The following is a 17,748-nucleotide window of genomic DNA, read 5'->3' as shown; positions in this document are numbered from 1 at the left end:
GTGTAGTAGTGTTGTTAAGAAATGAAGTCCTGTCTCGTATTCTGAATGAAGCTACTAAAAGGAGAAGAAAAATGGTGTAATAATGGAATTGTATCAGACAAAACTGACCTTTTGTTGGTTCTGCATTTTCAATTTAGTGTGTTATTGTTCTGTAGCTAAAAAAATTCACTTCAACAATGTTCTTGTCATCGCATAAACTACATCTTGAACAACAGTGGTCAGAAGCTAAGAAAGGTTTAAAATTCGCACTCTTCTTTCATTATAATTCGTAGTTATATTCGGAACACAACAAAACACAGGCGATGATATGAAAAACACGAGAAATGTGAAAATCTCATTATTCAAAATACTTCCAATTAAAACAATAAAATTAATATCTATGTATTAAGTGCAATATTGTGTAATATATTAACATAAACCTTTACATTTCTTCATATCTTGCAACATAAGGTGATATGCATAAATAAGTTATCTAGTAATTATAGAAGACAATATACCAACATGTTATTCAATATATAAAAGAAATAAAATACAAAAAATTAATTAAAAATAGAAATATTTTAAATACTTAATATATAAAAATTTAATTAAAATTATCTAAAATTATAAAAGACTTAAAATTTACATAAAATAAGAAACACGTATAATAAGAAGATAAAAAAAATCTAACACGATGTTTGATCACTAATAAAATAAATATGAATAAAACAATTTTTCCGGATTTCTTAAACAAATAAAATAATTTTTTAAATGACAAAGTGATTATTAAATTCATTAAAATTGATTAATCATATTTTTTAATTACTAATAAAGAATAGATATTAAAAAAAAGATGATGAAACATTGAGGCATGCCACGTTGTTACAGTGTTGAGTTGTGGCTGTGGATAACAGATAGAAAGGAAGCTCGAGAGGTTGTGCAGAGAAGAAGACATGGAAGCAGTAGCAGGTTCCCGCCATTTCTCCACTCTTTCCCTTTCTTTATCTCACAACAGAACCCTGCGTTCTTCTTCTCCCAAATCAGTCAAGCTTTCTCTTTCTTCCACCAAGGCTTCCTTATCTTCCAGAAACTGGTTCGCGGTATGTTGCTTACTGTTTAACACAAACACTTTCTGTGGTAATTAATGAACTGATTAGGGTTGTGTGGCAGAAAGAGGTATGGGGTTGGGTGAACTCCAACTCCAAGGGTGTGGCCGTGAGAAGGGACCTCGGATTGGTGGTGAAGGCTGAAATGTTTGGCCAATTGACAAGTGGCCTTGAGACTGCATGGAACAAACTCAAAGGAGAAGGTTTTCCAAATTTTACTAGAATTAAGGACTTATTACATTGTTTAGATTGTTGTTGAAATTATTTGTATGTTTGATTATGTGTGTAGAGGTTTTGTCTAAAGAGAACATTGTGGAGCCTATGCGAGATATTAGGAGAGCTCTTCTAGAAGCCGATGTAAGTTGCCTTTTCAACATGTTTTTGAGTTGTCTCAAATTCTAGGAAACTGTTTTTGAAAGTGGAAAACAAACAGGGCCTTAAGTAGATGCGTGTTGTGTTGGCAGGTTAGTCTTCCTGTTGTCCGAAGGTTTGTGCAGTCTGTCAGTGATCAGGCTGTGGGTGTTGGTGTCATTCGAGGGGTGAGACCGGATCAGCAATTGGTTAAGGTAACTCTGAACTTTGCATTTGAATTCAACTGATTTTATCTCCTTTTTCTTTTATGTTGGGCGGGGGTTGTCAAACTGCATTTGGAGTTTGTTGCATGGAATGCACCATATGACTTTTGCATTATAGCACTATTGTACTATTGCCTGTATCTTTGTATTTCGGTTTGTGTTGATAATATGTGCATATTTCACATGCAATAAAGGTGAGATTTGTATGAGATATTGTTCTATTTTTTTCTGAGTACTGAATATCTATACAAGAATAAAATGGGTGTTATGCTGATCATTGAGTTTTGCAGATTGTAAATGATGAACTTGTACAATTGATGGGTGGAGAGGTTTCTGAACTGGTTTTTGCCAAATCTGGGCCCACTGTCATTTTATTGGCTGGACTGCAAGGAGTTGGGAAGACAACCGTCTGTGCAAAGTTGGCAAATTATCTTAAGAAACAGGTGTTTTCTTCTCACTTATTCTACTTCCTTCCTTGTAGTTTGTAGTTCCTGCACCTTACTGAAAATTTGAAGCTAATCATTTCAATTTTATCTCAGGGAAAAAGTTGCATGCTGGTTGCTTGCGATGTATACAGACCTGCTGCTATTGACCAGCTTTCTATTTTGGGAAAACAGGTACTTGTTTTTTATTGCATTGAAGTTGATCCGTTGCAATTATTTGATGCATCCTTTAAATATTGCCATCAATGTCATTTTAAATTTTCAATTAAAGCTTTTGTATGGAGCCCTCAGATTCTGTTGCTACTACGACAAAACTGATAAAGAAAGTATTGCAGTGGAAGTGATGTGTTTTATTGCCTGTTATGCTTGTGTTGTTAGGGAGTGCTTTGGTATCTAGATATATTTTCTCCCAGGCATTTTCAGTGTATTTATTGATCTATATTTGGCTCTTAAAATATAGATTTTTTTAACCAACTGAATCGTACATCACAGATCTGATTAGTATTATTTCACTTATCTCATTTTCTTCTGTCATTTTATATGTAGTCATATTTATAATTAGTTGTAGCTTGTATCAGGTAGATGTTCCTGTCTACACAGCAGGTACCGATGTTAAACCTTCAGAAATTGCCAAACAAGGCTTAGAAGAGGCAAAAAAGAAGAAAATTGATGTTGTTATTGTTGATACCGCCGGTAGACTGCAGGTGATTCTCTATGGGACTGGAAATGTTCTAGCAAATAATTATTTAATTTTTTGTTTATTCTTGAATCATTTATTTTTTATTGATTACGGTTGTATTTCAATTGGACAGATTGACAAGACAATGATGGATGAGTTAAAAGAAGTTAAAAGGGCATTGAATCCAACAGAAGTGTTGCTAGTTGTGGATGCAATGACAGGGCAAGAAGCTGCAGGTATTCAGAAGTGTATTTGTACTCCTATAAATGAATGGAATTTTTTTCTACAAATAGTCCAATGAAAGAAAAAATATTTATATTTATGAAATGGTTAATAATTAATAATCATACTACTGATCTGTTTCTTTTGGCTTGTGTAGGTTATTAATTTTTATACTCCGACATTATAACAGTTCCAAAATTCTGACACTACTATTTTCTTTGTACAGCATTAGTGACTACTTTCAATGTTGAGATTGGAATAACAGGTGCCATCTTGACAAAGCTTGATGGTGATTCAAGAGGTGGAGCAGCTTTGAGTGTCAAAGAGGTTTGACTGCCTTTATCTTAGCTTTCATAAAATGTTTTTATTTTATATTTTATATTCAAACTTTGCTGCAACCTTGCAATTTGTTTATCTTAAGCAACGTTTACCATTCTATCCCATAATAATACTACAAACTCCTTCAAAGTTGGTTCCCTTAATTTACAGATGTGAATAATAGATGCTTGAGGAAAGGAAATCCTACCATCTTAGCTGTTCTTCTTTGAGTGATGTGTTGTGTCAATTACATTGACATAAGGCTAGAGATCAGAAATAACCCCACTCAATGGTGTTAAAATCCCATATTGGCAAGGAATATATCTAAAAGTACTTATAAAATTTGGCAATCATTTGGGTTAAGAATCAAAGTGTATCCAATCCTAGTTTTGGGTCTCTAATAGATGTTTAGTCTGGGAAACTTCATACTCTAAATGTTTGATCCTCAGATGAAGGTTGGGTTAAGAGCTTGGAATCCAATCCTAATTTTGGCTTACTTGTTAAGGAGATAAACTTCATGCTCCAAATGTTCAGTTCTTGGATGATGGTTGTGTTAAATCCTACATCAACTAATATGGCCAAAAGACTTTTTGTCAGACTTGGGGAGTTCTCCCTTTAAAGATAGCTTTTGGGTTTCAGACAGTGAAAGGCCCGGGTAAATGACTTAATTAAGCATTTATTCGGAAGTCATTTTGTCAAATGAGAGTTTATTTGTAAATTGGGGCTTATTTTGATAAGCTTTTCAGTGTAGGTTATCGAAATAGAGTAAAAATGGTTTATAGAAAGTTCATAAGACACTTCCATAAGCCAAAATAAGCTCTTCCAGACACCCAACTAGCCTATTTCTCTTTGATGGCTCAACCTCCCAACTTTTATGTTGTCTCTGAAATAACATAAAACAGTTTTTTTTTTTTTTACCCTGGTAAGTATTAACATAATAGGTCCCTGGAATGTATTTCAATTCAAGAACATAATAGCCTGAAAATGAAATGTTGACGAAGTTGTCTAAGGGTAAACAAATGTTACATTGCATCCTTGCTCTCATGTTGTGAATGTAAGTACCTAGGAAAATGTTGCAGATTTTCTCATAGAAATACACTTAGTGACCCTGCACCTTGTACTAATTACTCATGATTTATTCGAGGATCTGCCTTTGCAATATTGTCCATAAATATCTTATAGCCACATTGAATTTGGAATGGGTGGCAAATATCTAAACCTGACATATAGAACTCCTGGATTTCTGAGCCAAAATATACTAGTTATGCGTCATTTAGTTTGTGAATGGATAGAAGTTGGCATGCCCTCAATTATGGGAGGTTTTGGTATATGTAATTGATTTTTTGAAGAGACAGGTTTACATTTTGGATGAAGAAAACAGGGTGCAAAGGAATAAGCACATTTGGAACTGTGAAGTGATTAATATAACTTAGCGTTCAAAATCTCTTCCCTTCTCTCATATTTTGTTGACTTGGATTGTTCAATGATGACAGGTATCTGGAAAGCCAATTAAACTAGTAGGACGAGGGGAACGAATGGAGGATCTTGAACCTTTCTACCCTGATCGGATGGCAGGACGCATACTTGGAATGGGAGATGTTCTTTCTTTTGTAGAGAAGGCACAGGAAGTTGTAAGTCTCACTATGTTTCTATTTTTTTTTTAATTTCTACAATACAAAAATAAAGTTTTCAATATGAATTGTAATCACATCTGTTGTAGATGCGTAAAGAAGATGCTGAGGAACTGCAAAAGAAGATCATGAGTGCAAAGTTTGACTTCAATGATTTTCTAAAGCAAACTCGTACGGTTGCCAAAATGGGTTCCGTGTCTCGTGTCATTGGAATGATTCCTGGTATGGGGAAGGTATGAGATCCTGCTCATGAATTGTACTAAATATTATATTTATGACACTTTACGTACGTTATGCTCCTTGGAAATTGCAAATGATGGAGGGGAATTATCTGACCACCACTATCTCCCAATTTTGGTTTATGAGCCTTGAATTGAGCATTGCTATAATTTACATATTAATCTTGATATTTGTGGTGTTAATTTAGTAAATGCTTTAAAGCTTATATAAATCTACATGGATGCAGGTTACTCCTTCTCAGATTAGAGACGCAGAGAAGAATTTGCTGAATATGGAAGCAATGATAGAAGCAATGACCCCTGGTCCTTCCTTTCTACTGACCATAAATAAAATTTCCCATACCATTTTTATCTATGTAATTTTTTTCTTGACATGGGAGCATATTTGGTAATTAGATATGATAGAGGAAACATGCAGCATATGTTGATGACATGCATTACCTGGCTGATTTATGATACATCATCCTTTGATCATTTACTTCCACTTTTGCTACCAGTTCAATTATATCTATCAGCAATGATTGTTTTTCTGTATTTTTGACCGAGTTTCTTATACTTCATCCATTCTCCCCTAGGCTTTTAGTCAATTGGTGTTTTCCATGATGATTATGGCTTGAATGTCACAGTTTTTTTACGTGTATAGGTTTCAATGGTCATATTATTTGGCATATTCTTCTTCTTCTTTGTTATAATATATGCATTGAGAGTTCATAATATATATTATGTGCTACGGGTAAACACATCTTCAACGTGCAAATGATCATTACATAACAAACTTGTCAGAAACACTCGAGGGCCCAGATTCCCTTTGTTATCAAATCATAAAAGTGCTAATTTTATGCTTTTTTGTTATTGAAAGGAGAATTGACTGTTATTTTACCCTATGATTTCTCAAACCTAGATTAAAACCAATCTTTCTTGATTACTTCCAGAGGAGAGGGAAAAGCCGGAACTGTTGGCAGAATCCCCTGTCAGGAGAAAAAGGGTTGCTGTTGAGTCAGGGAAAACAGAGCAGCAGGTATGTAGAATGAATTTTCTTTCAAAATGAACTAAGTGCATTAGAAGCTGCGGTCTATTTACCAGGGCTATACTTCCTAACACTGAGAAATGAATATATCAGGTAAGCCAACTTGTAGCTCAGCTTTTCCAAATGCGTGTTCGTATGAAGAACCTGATGGGTGTAATGGAAAGTGGATCACTTCCAACACTTAGTAATCTTGAGGAAGCGCTTAAAGCGGAGGAAAAGGTGATTTCATTTTCTATATATATATGCAATTAACAGTTTTCAAGTTACTTTATTTAAATTTTTAATTAACTGAGGTAGTTTGTGTAAAATAATACTAGGTAGTCAAAACCTCATCTATAGGAATGACATGTAATCCATGCTATGAGATGATTCTGAAATAATCCTAATCTCTTGATGTCATTTTCATTTTTCTTATTCTTTGATTCGAAGTGCAAGTCAGTCAGGACCTTCTACATATTTTTTACATAGACTATCCCATTTAAGTCGTGAAACAAATGCAGGACAAAATTGTAAATCTCGAGCTTGTGTTTGCGTGTGCAATTGTGCATGCTACTTAACATAGCATATGATGATGTGTGTTTTCTTAATTCTGCCCGTATCAGGCTCCACCTGGCACTGCAAGGAGGAGGAAGAGATCGGAATCGAGGAGTGTATTTGTGGACTCAACAACCGGAAGACCAGCTCCTCGTGGTTTTGGGAGCAAAAGTTGAAAATCTCTAAAGGGTCCAAAACTAAACAATGAAAGTCTGGATCAACGGTCTTTAGTGATCAAAACGTATGATTTGGCTTTCTTCAGCTAAAATATTCTTTATCATTAGAGCAATTCATATAGCTCCAACTTGTTTGATTCAGCTTTCATCGGCTAAAATAATTATTTACCATCATTAGATAAATTCATATTGCAATGAGGGTTGTCCAGGAGTCTGATGTAATTTAGGCAGAGATGAGTTGTATCATATCTTTCAGGATACAAATCTAAGAAGCATGCGTGTCATTCTTGCACAATCTCAACTTTGTATCTTGGTGTGTTAGTGGAATGTTACACTTAAGACACCGTCCCATATTTTTTCCATTTGATTTTCTAACTTGCAGGCGTTACTTTGACTCCTGTTTGTAGTTCTGACATCGGAAAATGCATGTAATCGTGCAAGGATGGTTCAAAAATTCAAAATGCTATAGATGCCATCTTAGGTACATTTATAGTCTGGCTGGCTCATCTTACACCAGAATATTGCTGAACAACGGTACTTGTAGAATCTTTTATTAACAGACATTGCCGTGTTCTACGGACCTAGTACATCAGTTTATTCAGTAAAGTGGTAAAAAAGATATATTCATGAAGATATTTTTAAGATTGAAGATGTATTTTTTTATGAAGATGATTTTCTTCGAAGAAAGATAACAATTCGTGCTAAATAAAATTCTAAAAAGTTAGTGTTAAGTAAATTTGAAATATAGAATAGAATATAATGAACAAAGTTACATTTTTTTTAAGTAAACGTTTGAGTAAATAATCAAGTTTAACTACAAATTTGATTTTGTCTAAACAAATCAAATGTTGAATGGATATTTAATTAATAAGGTAAATTTGAGTCATTCACAAATAATCAATATTTTTAGAAACAATACTATCATTCATTCAAATGCCAAATAGCAAAAAGGAGTTTTCATAAGGTGAAAATTCAAACTTTAATGCTATATAAAATTAGTCTTTTTTTGTTAAACCTATAAATAACTGAAGTTATTGACACCTTTAAATTAAGTAATGTTAAAATGGATTGTAACATGATAGAGTGAGTTATATCCTATTGTTTGATAGCGAGGTATACTTTAGTTTCCCTGAGAAAACGCGGAACTAAAATGATTATAATAGCAATATTTAGCAGACAGAAAACAGTATGCACCGTTTTTCTATCATTTAAAGAAATCATTATGTATTTTTCTTGTTCGAATCATCGAAAGTTTAGCGGAGTCTGAGCAATTATCTCGGAGAGTTTGAGAACAGGAGGATCCATAGAACTCTCACAACAACCTTATTATTTGGAAAACCGACACTTGTCAATTAAATTTGAGCAATAATTTTGCATTGAATCTGCCATAAAACTTCGATCGTGCATGTGTTTTTTTTCTCCTCTCCGTCTCCAACTATCGAATTCAAAACGGAGGTTCCAACTTGCAGATTATTCTTGAGTAAAAAGTAGGAGAAGAAAATGGGAAGCCCCCCTGTGAGCTCAGACATATCGTTTCCACCAGCAGACATTGATGGGGAACTTGATACTGCATCTGGCAATAATGTTCATCTTCAAGTAGACCCAGAATCATCAGAGCTGGCTACCAAAAAAAATTCCAGGGTACTAAAGAAAATGTCACTTCAATACTGGAACAATTCTTTTTTCTATATATGTATAATCCAATATCAAAGTCAAACTTATTGTCGTTTATATATATAATTAGATCATGATTTATTTGGATACATTCTTAGACCTCTTACACATCATTAATCAAATGGGTTCTTCGATTTGACAACATGTGGCTTTCACTGATTGTTGTTGATGTTTGGTTGATTGTTTGAAGGAGCGAGCTAAGGCGAAAGAAGAGAAAAAGGAAGAGAAAAAGAAGGATGCTTTGCAAACACTAAAATCAGCCATTATTGTTTCAGGCATAATCGTGGCTGTGGCAGGTGTTGCCTTTGCCGTAACCAAGAAGTTAAGAGAGAAATGAGCTTTTCTTATGGAAGAATGATACTTGATATACATAATTTTTTTTCTTTGTCTTTTCTTACTTTTTACGTTTTTTTTTTCTAAAAAACTATAAAATTTACTCTTTTTAAATTATTTTATTCTTATTAGATGTGTTAAATGAATGTCAACGTCTGTGCCATGCTATCCTTATTCTCTTTTACACCAGAAATGTGAAGATTATAGTGTATAGAGATTGTCTTAGGTTGTTTTTTTGGTCGAGTACCTTTTATATATAAATTTTGTACGTAACTTAACAAATCCTCATCCCCAACAATATTTAACGTTGAAGGGACCATCATGTATGGCTTTTGCAATGTACCTGATGATTCACCTGTGAGTGTAAGTCACATGTATTTATATGGACACATTTTTAATGAGTAATTCATACCACCATTGTTAGTTGGATAACACTTATGCATCTTATATTTCTTTTCCATTTTCGAGGTTAAATAACAGTATATAAATACGGATAAATTTTATTTTATAAATCTTTTTAAAAAATAAATAAATTTAAGTAATTTTTAATTATGTATCTCAGTTTTTTCCTTAACAATCTTTTTTTTACTGTATCCAATTTCATACGGGATGACATACTTCCTTGATATAAATATAAAAATAATAAAAAGATTATATATATATATAATATATCTTTTAAGATTTGAAAATTAAAATGTTCTTTTTAAAGAATTTCACCATGTGGGAAGTTTCTATAACTCTTTGTTTAATGAATAGATTTGGGGGAGTGATTGAGTGGATTTGAAGATAAATTTTGTTGTTGTTTATTTGAGTGAATTTGGAGATAAGTGATAATGAATTTGGAGCTTGCTGTTGAGAGTGAAAGGGAAAGTGAAAATGATAGGAGATTGAGATTAGAGTTTTAAAAAATAAAAAGTAAAATTGATAAAGTAAAAAGCATAAAATTAGAATTTAAAAAATATTAGAGAGATGTAGGGAGAAGATGGGGTGGGGGATGTAACACCCCGAAATTTGGTGTTACGTCGACTAATTTTTTTTTTTTTTTTTTTTTTTTTTTTTCCGTAAAACACATAAGTAAAAATTCAAATTTTAATATTCAACCTCAACGGAAAAATAGTACGATATTTATTACAAACCGATTATTCCGAAAATAAAACGTTTAAATAGTCAGGATCGAATATAAACAAATACATTCCCGGTCATATATCCCATCTCTCTTTCATCCTTTATGCATGTTCAGAAACATCAGCCATCACATCTGCAATAACATCTGCTCCCGTATAACATCACACATTATACGATCATCGCATTCACATGCACAAACAAGCAAGGGTGAGCTAACAAAAATACAATTCTTATACATCATAACATACTCATAATAACATGCTATCATCCACACCTTAACCAGATCAAACTGTATACCCAAGTACGAATTATACTTCAACCACCTTACATACACCAATATGTATCACACCGAATCAGAATGCATACACCAATATGCATCATAAACAAATACCTGCATACACCAATATGCACATAAATAAACAACATGTATCCATCGATATGCATCATAAACAAATACCTGCATACACCAATATGCAATCACACCAAATCAGAATACATACACCAATATGTATCACACCGAATCAGAATACATACACCAATATGTACTAGCGTCACTCCCATCACTCTTTTCAGAGCTTCCCCGGGCCGTTACACATTACCCCAATGTGTAGTGCTGCTTCCCATCACTCTATAGGGAGATTCCCCGAGCAAGTACACCAGTCACCCTCCATCACTCTAATCAAGAGCTTCCCCGGACAAGTGCAAGTATACCCCTCATCACTCGCCTAAAGAGATTCCCCGGGCCCGCAAGCACAACGCCAATTTAATTATCTCGAGCTTCACCGGACTAGTACCCCACGTCACCCCCATCACTCTTACATAAATGTAAGAGATTCCCCGGGCGGTTACACATTACCCCAATGTGTAGTGCTGCTTCCCATCACTCTATAGGGAGATTCCCCGGGCAAGTACACAATGTCACCCTCCATCACTCTGAACAAGAGCTTCCCCGGACAAGTGCAAGTATACCCCCCATCACTCACCTAAAGAGATTCCCCGGGCCCGCACGCACAACGCTTACTATCCACCACTCGTTTAATAACATCATCTGACCAAAATACCCATATACAATAATCCTTACAATACCAATCCAACCATACCATAACGCCCATATCATATCATCATCACATATTCACCAACCATGAACTTAGCATATGTTCAATATATTCAAATGCATAAGTGAGATTATCACACTACCATATCATTAATAACCTCAATTCTTCATTCAACATGAAACTCATAATCAAATCATATACAACCATGATTTCAACAGTACTTAACCATCCAAACATCATTTTCATATCAATTTGCAATGTCAAACCGATCACACAACATTTCCATATCAAATAGATATATCTAACAACTCAAACAATGTACACATAACACATTTTCTTTATATCCTTTTAATACCCATATTTAGGTAACTCAAATAGCTTTGAAACCATCACCAACAGTTCCGGAAGGGTCAAAAACCCCCAAAACGAACTAAAGAACGTCCAAAACGGACATCCAGAACCCCAAAAACCATCAAAAACATAGACCAAGTCATTTTCTGCGAACACCTCGCGCCCGGGCGCAAGAGGAGGGGCGCCTGGGCGCGACTTTTCCGAGAGTCTCGCGCTTGGGCGCCATCGAGGGCGCCGGGCGCGACCCAGAAGTCGTCCAGCCCCATACCAGTTGACAGCAACCATTTTGCACCTGTTTTGATCAATTTGATGACTCTAACAAGTCACAAATGACTTACCTAAGGTATCCCAATAACCCACATGTACTCATAATCCTTACTTCCCAAAATCACTACCTCACTTCCTCTCAAAGTGACCCAAAACTCTATCAGCTTGTTCAAAACAGTGTATACTTTCCTTACCTTCCATTTAATCACCCCTTCAACAGTTTACACACATCATTTAGTCCTCAATCATCAAAACAAATTTGAAGTTGCATCATGCTTAAGTGAGTTTCCCAAAAAATCATCACTCATTCTACTCATCAAACCACACTTATAAACTCCATCGTTTTCCATCACATAAAACTATTACTATATCAAGATCTTAATTGTTAACACACCATACCTCCTTCTTATTAAAGATTTCCACACAAACCATCAATTCACCCATCCAAAATTCATCAACCAACCAAAATACCCAATTTTCGTATTTGATAAAAAAAAAAAGGTAAGACCATCATGTTTCTCATCCCATTTCACAACCCAATCCACCAAAAACTTCATATACATGTATATCAACATCCTAAAACGAAAATCCACCATCAATCCAATATATTCATCAATTTTTCATCATAAAGTTCATACAAATTTCTTATATCAAAGTTATAGCAAAAACCAATTTGATTCATCTTTTCACCATCAAAACATACTCAAAAAAACCATCATCTAAGAATAGGACATTTCCAATCCAAGATCTCACAACAAACATTCACATCCATCCCATTCAAACTAATCATTTGTTCAAGAAGTATGATTTTCGGATTTGGAAAAAGCTAAGGGAAAACCACCATGTTCTTCATCCCATTTCAAGAACCAATTCCTCTAAAACTTCATATCTATATATACAAACACATTAAAACGAATTCTCATCATAACTCCCATCATTCAATCCATTAAAACTCATCACATTTCACAGAACTTTCATCAAACAACACATGTGCATTTTTCCAAATCAAAGTTAGCTCCCCTTACCTCTTGAAGATCTCCTTGGAACACCTTGAATCCTTCACTACGAATCTGGGCAGCACCTTGCTCCAAAGACCTCTAGAAAACTCTCTCACGGACCACTTTCTTCTTTGTAATTCAGCACCTAAGTCTCAGTGCAGAATCCACCCCTTTCTCTTATTCAAATCTGCCCCAAGGGACAACCATGGCCCTTCACTCCATTAAGAAACACTTAATAATTGGAAAGGAGGTTTGCCCACGCTCCTCTCTGGCCCAAGGGACGAACATTATGATTATGGAGAATATTCCCCAACTTTCCACGCAATTCCCACTTATTTCAGATCTGAAAACTGATACGTTCGCGCCCGGGCGCAAGAGGAGGGGCGCCTGGGCGCCATCCACCCAGACAGCACATCTGTCACAACTTTGACAGTTCGGTTGAACCCCTTCCCGAAGTCGGAATTAGGCGTATGAGTACTCGAATCGAAGCTCTTTGAGTCTACTTTCCAATGGAAAAAGAATCAACCCAAAATATTAATTGTATAAAAAGTTATACATAAAATAGTAAACTATGTCAAATTTTGACAGCATTCAATTTTACACTACAACTTGAAATTTTTACAACTTGGTAAAATTTTGAGTTTACAAGGGTCTTACATTCTCCCCTCCTTTAAAAATTTTCGTCCTCGAAAATTGTACTTGTTAACCAAAAAGATGAGGATAAAGATTTTTCATTTCTTCTTCCAATTCCCAAGTCATTTCTTCAGTCTTCTCATTCCACAACACTTTCACTGTACGAATATCCTTCCCTCTCAACTGCTTCGACTGAACATCCAGTATTCGCACAGGTTTCGTATCCAATGACAAGTCTTCTCTGATTTGAACATCATCCAACTCGAGCACATGATCAGGGTTTGACACATACTTCCTCAACTGAGAAACGTGAAACACATTGTGTAAATTTTCCAATTGAGGAGGTAGTGCAATTTCATATGCTACTGGTCCTATCCTTTTGATAATCTGAAATGGTCCAAGAAACTTCGGAGATAATTTCCTTGACTTGATGGCTCTTCCAACTCCTGTCATCTGAGAGACTCGCAGAAAAACATGATCCCCCACCTCGAACTCAAGAGGTCTCCGTCGTTTGTCTGCATAAGACTTCTGCCTACTCTGTGTTGCACGCATCCTTTCTTGTATCAGCTTAACCTTCTCGGTTGTCTTCTGTAACAACTCTGGACCCACCGATATTACTTCCCCATCTTGGAACCAGCACAAAGGTGTCCTACACCTTCTCCCATAGAGAGCTTCATACGGTGCCATTCCAATGCTCGCGTGAAAGCTATTGTTGTACGTGAACTCCACCAAAGGTAACACCTCACTCCAACTTCCTAAGTGATCCAGTACACATGCTCTCAGCAAATCTTCCAAGGATTGTATAGTCCTTCCAGATTGTCCATCCGTTTGGGGATGATAAGCTGAATTCATCCTTAACTCTGTACCCAAAGATTCTTGCATCTTCTTCCAAAATCTTGACGTAAATCTTGGATCACGATCTGAAATAATGCTCTTGGGTACTCCATGTAACCTTATTATCTCCTTAATGTAAAGTTCTGCTAGCTTATCCAATGACATCTTCTGGTTGATGGGTAAGAAATGAGCACACTTTGTCAACCTGTCCACAATCACCCATATAGAATCATGACCTCTCGGGGACCTTGGTAAATGAGTCACAAAGTCCATTGATATGTCATCCCACTTCCATTGGGGAATTTCTAACTGTTGCAGCATTCCTCCTGGTCTTTGATGCTCAATCTTAGCCTTCTGACAAGTTAGACAAGAGGAGACAAATTCCGCCACATCCTTTTTCATTCCAGTCCACCAAAAAGAATCCTTCAGGTCCTTGTACATCTTAGTCATACCAGGATGTATGCTAAGACGACTCTTATGTCCTTCTTCCAGAATCTTTCTTATCAATTCCAACTTTGCTGGAACACACACCCTGTTTCTGAACCGCAAAACTCCGTCAGCTCCTAGACTAAAATCTTTAGCCTGCTCTGTCCCTAACAACTCCACCGTCTGTTGTAAGTTTGCGTCTTCTTTTTGCTCTGTTTTAATCTTCTCCAAGAAGTCACTTGTGATCTTCAAATGACTACACCAAATATGATCTTGGTTCAACTGTAAACCCAAGTTCATATCTCTAAACTTTTCGATTAGCTCTAGTTCCTTAACCATCATAGCTGACATCTGTATCCGCTTCCTGCTCAAAGCATCTGCAACAACATTTGCCTTTCCTGGATGGTACTGTAAGTCAAAGTCAAAGTCCTTCAAGTATTCCATCCATCTTCTCTGCCTCATATTTAACTCCTTCTGATCGAAAAGATACTTCAAGCTCTTATGATCACTAAAGACCTGAAAACGTGATCCATAAAGATAATGTCTCCAAGCCTTCAGAGCGAAAACAACAGCGGCTAACTCGAGGTCGTGTGTTGGGTAATTCCTTTCATGTACCTTCAATTGCCTCGATGCGTAGGCCACTGGTCTCTTTTCTTGCATTAACACACATCCGAGTCCTTGGTGTGAAGCGTCGCAAAACACTTCAAAAACCTTCGAAGTATCTGGGATCATTAGCACTGGAGCACTTGTCAGCCTTCTCTTCATCTCTTCAAAGCTTGCTTCACACTTGTCTGTCCAAGAGAATGGTTGGTCCTTCCGAGTCAACTGCGTCAATGGACCTACTATTCTTGAGAAATCTTTGACAAATCTCCTGTAGTACCCGGCCAGGCCCACAAAACTCCTCACTTCGGATACTGTTTTTGGACATTCCCACTTCAACACTGCTTCTACTTTGGTTGGATCCACAGAAATTCCTTGGGTAGAAATCACATGACCTAGAAACTGTACCTCACCCAACCAAAACTCGCACTTGGATAATTTCCCGAACAACTGGTGCTCCCTGAGTGTTTCTAACACTGTCCTCAAATGTTTAGCATGCTCTTCCTGATCCTTAGAATAAATGAGAATGTCGTCTATGAACACAACAACAAACTTATCTAACCAAGGCCGGAAGATTCGATTCATGTAATCCATAAATATTGCAGGAGCATTGGTCACTCCGAACGGCATCACCACAAACTCGTAGTGACCGTAACGTGACCGAAAGGCTGTCTTCTGTATGTCTTCAGGCTTCACTAGGATTTGATGGTACCCAGACCTTAAGTCGATCTTTGAGAACACGCTAGCTCCACGCAATTGATCCAACAAGTCTTCAATCCTCGGTAATGGATACTTGTTCTTGATCGTCAGCTTGTTTAACTGCCGGTAGTCAATGCATAACCTCGAACTTCCATCTTTCTTCTTCACTAATAGTACTGGTGCTCCCCAAGGTGAAGCACTTGGCCTGATGAATTTCTTTTCTAACAACTCTTCAATCTGCTTCTTTAGTTCGACCAATTCTGCCGGAGCCATCCTGTACGGGGCCACAGACACTGGTCCAGCTCCTGGTACTAGATCAATGGAGAACTCTACTTCTCTGCTTGGTGGTAATCCTGGAATTTCATCCGGAAAGACATCCGTAAACTCCTCTACCACTGGGATTCTCATTGCTTTTTCTCCAGGACTCTTCTTCTTCTCCTGAGCCATCACTACAAAACATGTGGCTCCATTACTGACCTCCTTCAAGGCTTCCTTAGTTGTGAACAACTTAAAATCGTCAGAGTCCGGAAACACCAACTGTTGTCGTCCACAGTCGAGAAGAATGTGATTTGCAATCAACCAATACATTCCTAGGATGAAATCTAAACCTTAGGATGGTAGAAAATCAAGTTCTCCTTGAACTTGTGTCCAGCCAAAAGATCGTGATTCCAACACAGACTAAACTGGTTGAGATCTAACCCGATATGTGTTGTAGAAAACACTAGTTCACACTAGTTTCTCATAAGAAGCTACACCAACAATTCCTTCGATTCTCTCAGTCACATTGTGAGAGTTGCAATTCTCAGTTCTCTGAGACATGATGCTCTTTACACGCATAGTAATGACACAATCAATTTCATAAACAAATAAGAAAATTACAAGAATGCATGATAGAATTTCTCACTCCCCAGTCCCCAAAATTTTATTTTCGAAAAATAATCACTGCTCTGATACCACAAGTGTAACACCCCGAAATTTGGTGTTACGTCGACTAATTTTTTTTTTTTTTTTTTTTTTTTTTTTCCGTAAAACACATAAGTAAAAATTCAAATTTTAATATTCAACCTCAACGGAAAAATAGTACGATATTTATTACAAACCGATTATTCCGAAAATAAAACGTTTAAATAGTCAGGATCGAATATAAACAAATACATTCCCGGTCATATATCCCATCTCTCTTTCATCCTTTATGCATGTTCAGAAACATCAGCCATCACATCTGCAATAACATCTGCTCCCGTATAACATCACACATTATACGATCATCGCATTCACATGCACAAACAAGCAAGGGTGAGCTAACAAAAATACAATTCTTATACATCATAACATACTCATAATAACATGCTATCATCCACACCTTAACCAGATCAAACTGTATACCCAAGTACGAATTATACTTCAACCACCTTACATACACCAATATGTATCACACCGAATCAGAATGCATACACCAATATGCATCATAAACAAATACCTGCATACACCAATATGCACATAAATAAACAACATGTATCCATCGATATGCATCATAAACAAATACCTGCATACACCAATATGCAATCACACCAAATCAGAATACATACACCAATATGTATCACACCGAATCAGAATACATACACCAATATGTACTAGCGTCACTCCCATCACTCTTTTCAGAGCTTCCCCGGGCCGTTACACATTACCCCAATGTGTAGTGCTGCTTCCCATCACTCTATAGGGAGATTCCCCGAGCAAGTACACCAGTCACCCTCCATCACTCTAATCAAGAGCTTCCCCGGACAAGTGCAAGTATACCCCTCATCACTCGCCTAAAGAGAT

The 17,748-nt window shown here is 36.3% G+C and overlaps 2 protein-coding genes across 2 annotated transcripts; both read left to right on the top strand.

The window, feature by feature from the left end:
• Window positions 1–857: 857 nt before the first annotated feature.
• CPSRP54 (chloroplast signal recognition particle 54 kDa subunit) lies at window positions 858–7,268 on the top strand. The gene is made up of 15 exons (XM_088116807.1): window positions 858–1,079; window positions 1,150–1,288; window positions 1,375–1,442; window positions 1,550–1,651; window positions 1,951–2,103; window positions 2,200–2,277; window positions 2,682–2,807; window positions 2,916–3,018; window positions 3,231–3,331; window positions 4,816–4,953; window positions 5,043–5,186; window positions 5,420–5,495; window positions 6,125–6,210; window positions 6,313–6,438; window positions 6,822–7,268. Exons 1-15 carry the CDS (start codon window positions 933–935, stop codon window positions 6,927–6,929), a joined length of 1,695 nt encoding a protein of 564 aa, XP_087972933.1. The 5' UTR covers window positions 858–932; the 3' UTR covers window positions 6,930–7,268.
• A 1,161-nt stretch (window positions 7,269–8,429) lies between these two features.
• Window positions 8,430–8,940, top strand: LOC148198073 (uncharacterized). Its single transcript, XM_088115520.1, has 2 exons — window positions 8,430–8,570; window positions 8,794–8,940. Exons 1-2 carry the CDS (start codon window positions 8,430–8,432, stop codon window positions 8,938–8,940), a joined length of 288 nt encoding a protein of 95 aa, XP_087971646.1.
• The last annotated feature ends 8,808 nt before the right edge of the window (window positions 8,941–17,748 follow it).

The sequence above is a fragment of the Vigna umbellata genome, chromosome 5 (genome assembly GCF_029865625.1).
Source record: "Vigna umbellata cultivar VRB3 chromosome 5, Vumbellata_1.0, whole genome shotgun sequence".
NCBI lineage: Eukaryota > Viridiplantae > Streptophyta > Magnoliopsida > Fabales > Fabaceae > Vigna > Vigna umbellata.
The sequence above is the reverse complement of the archived record's forward strand: the minus strand, read 5'-3'. Positions and strand labels throughout refer to the sequence as shown.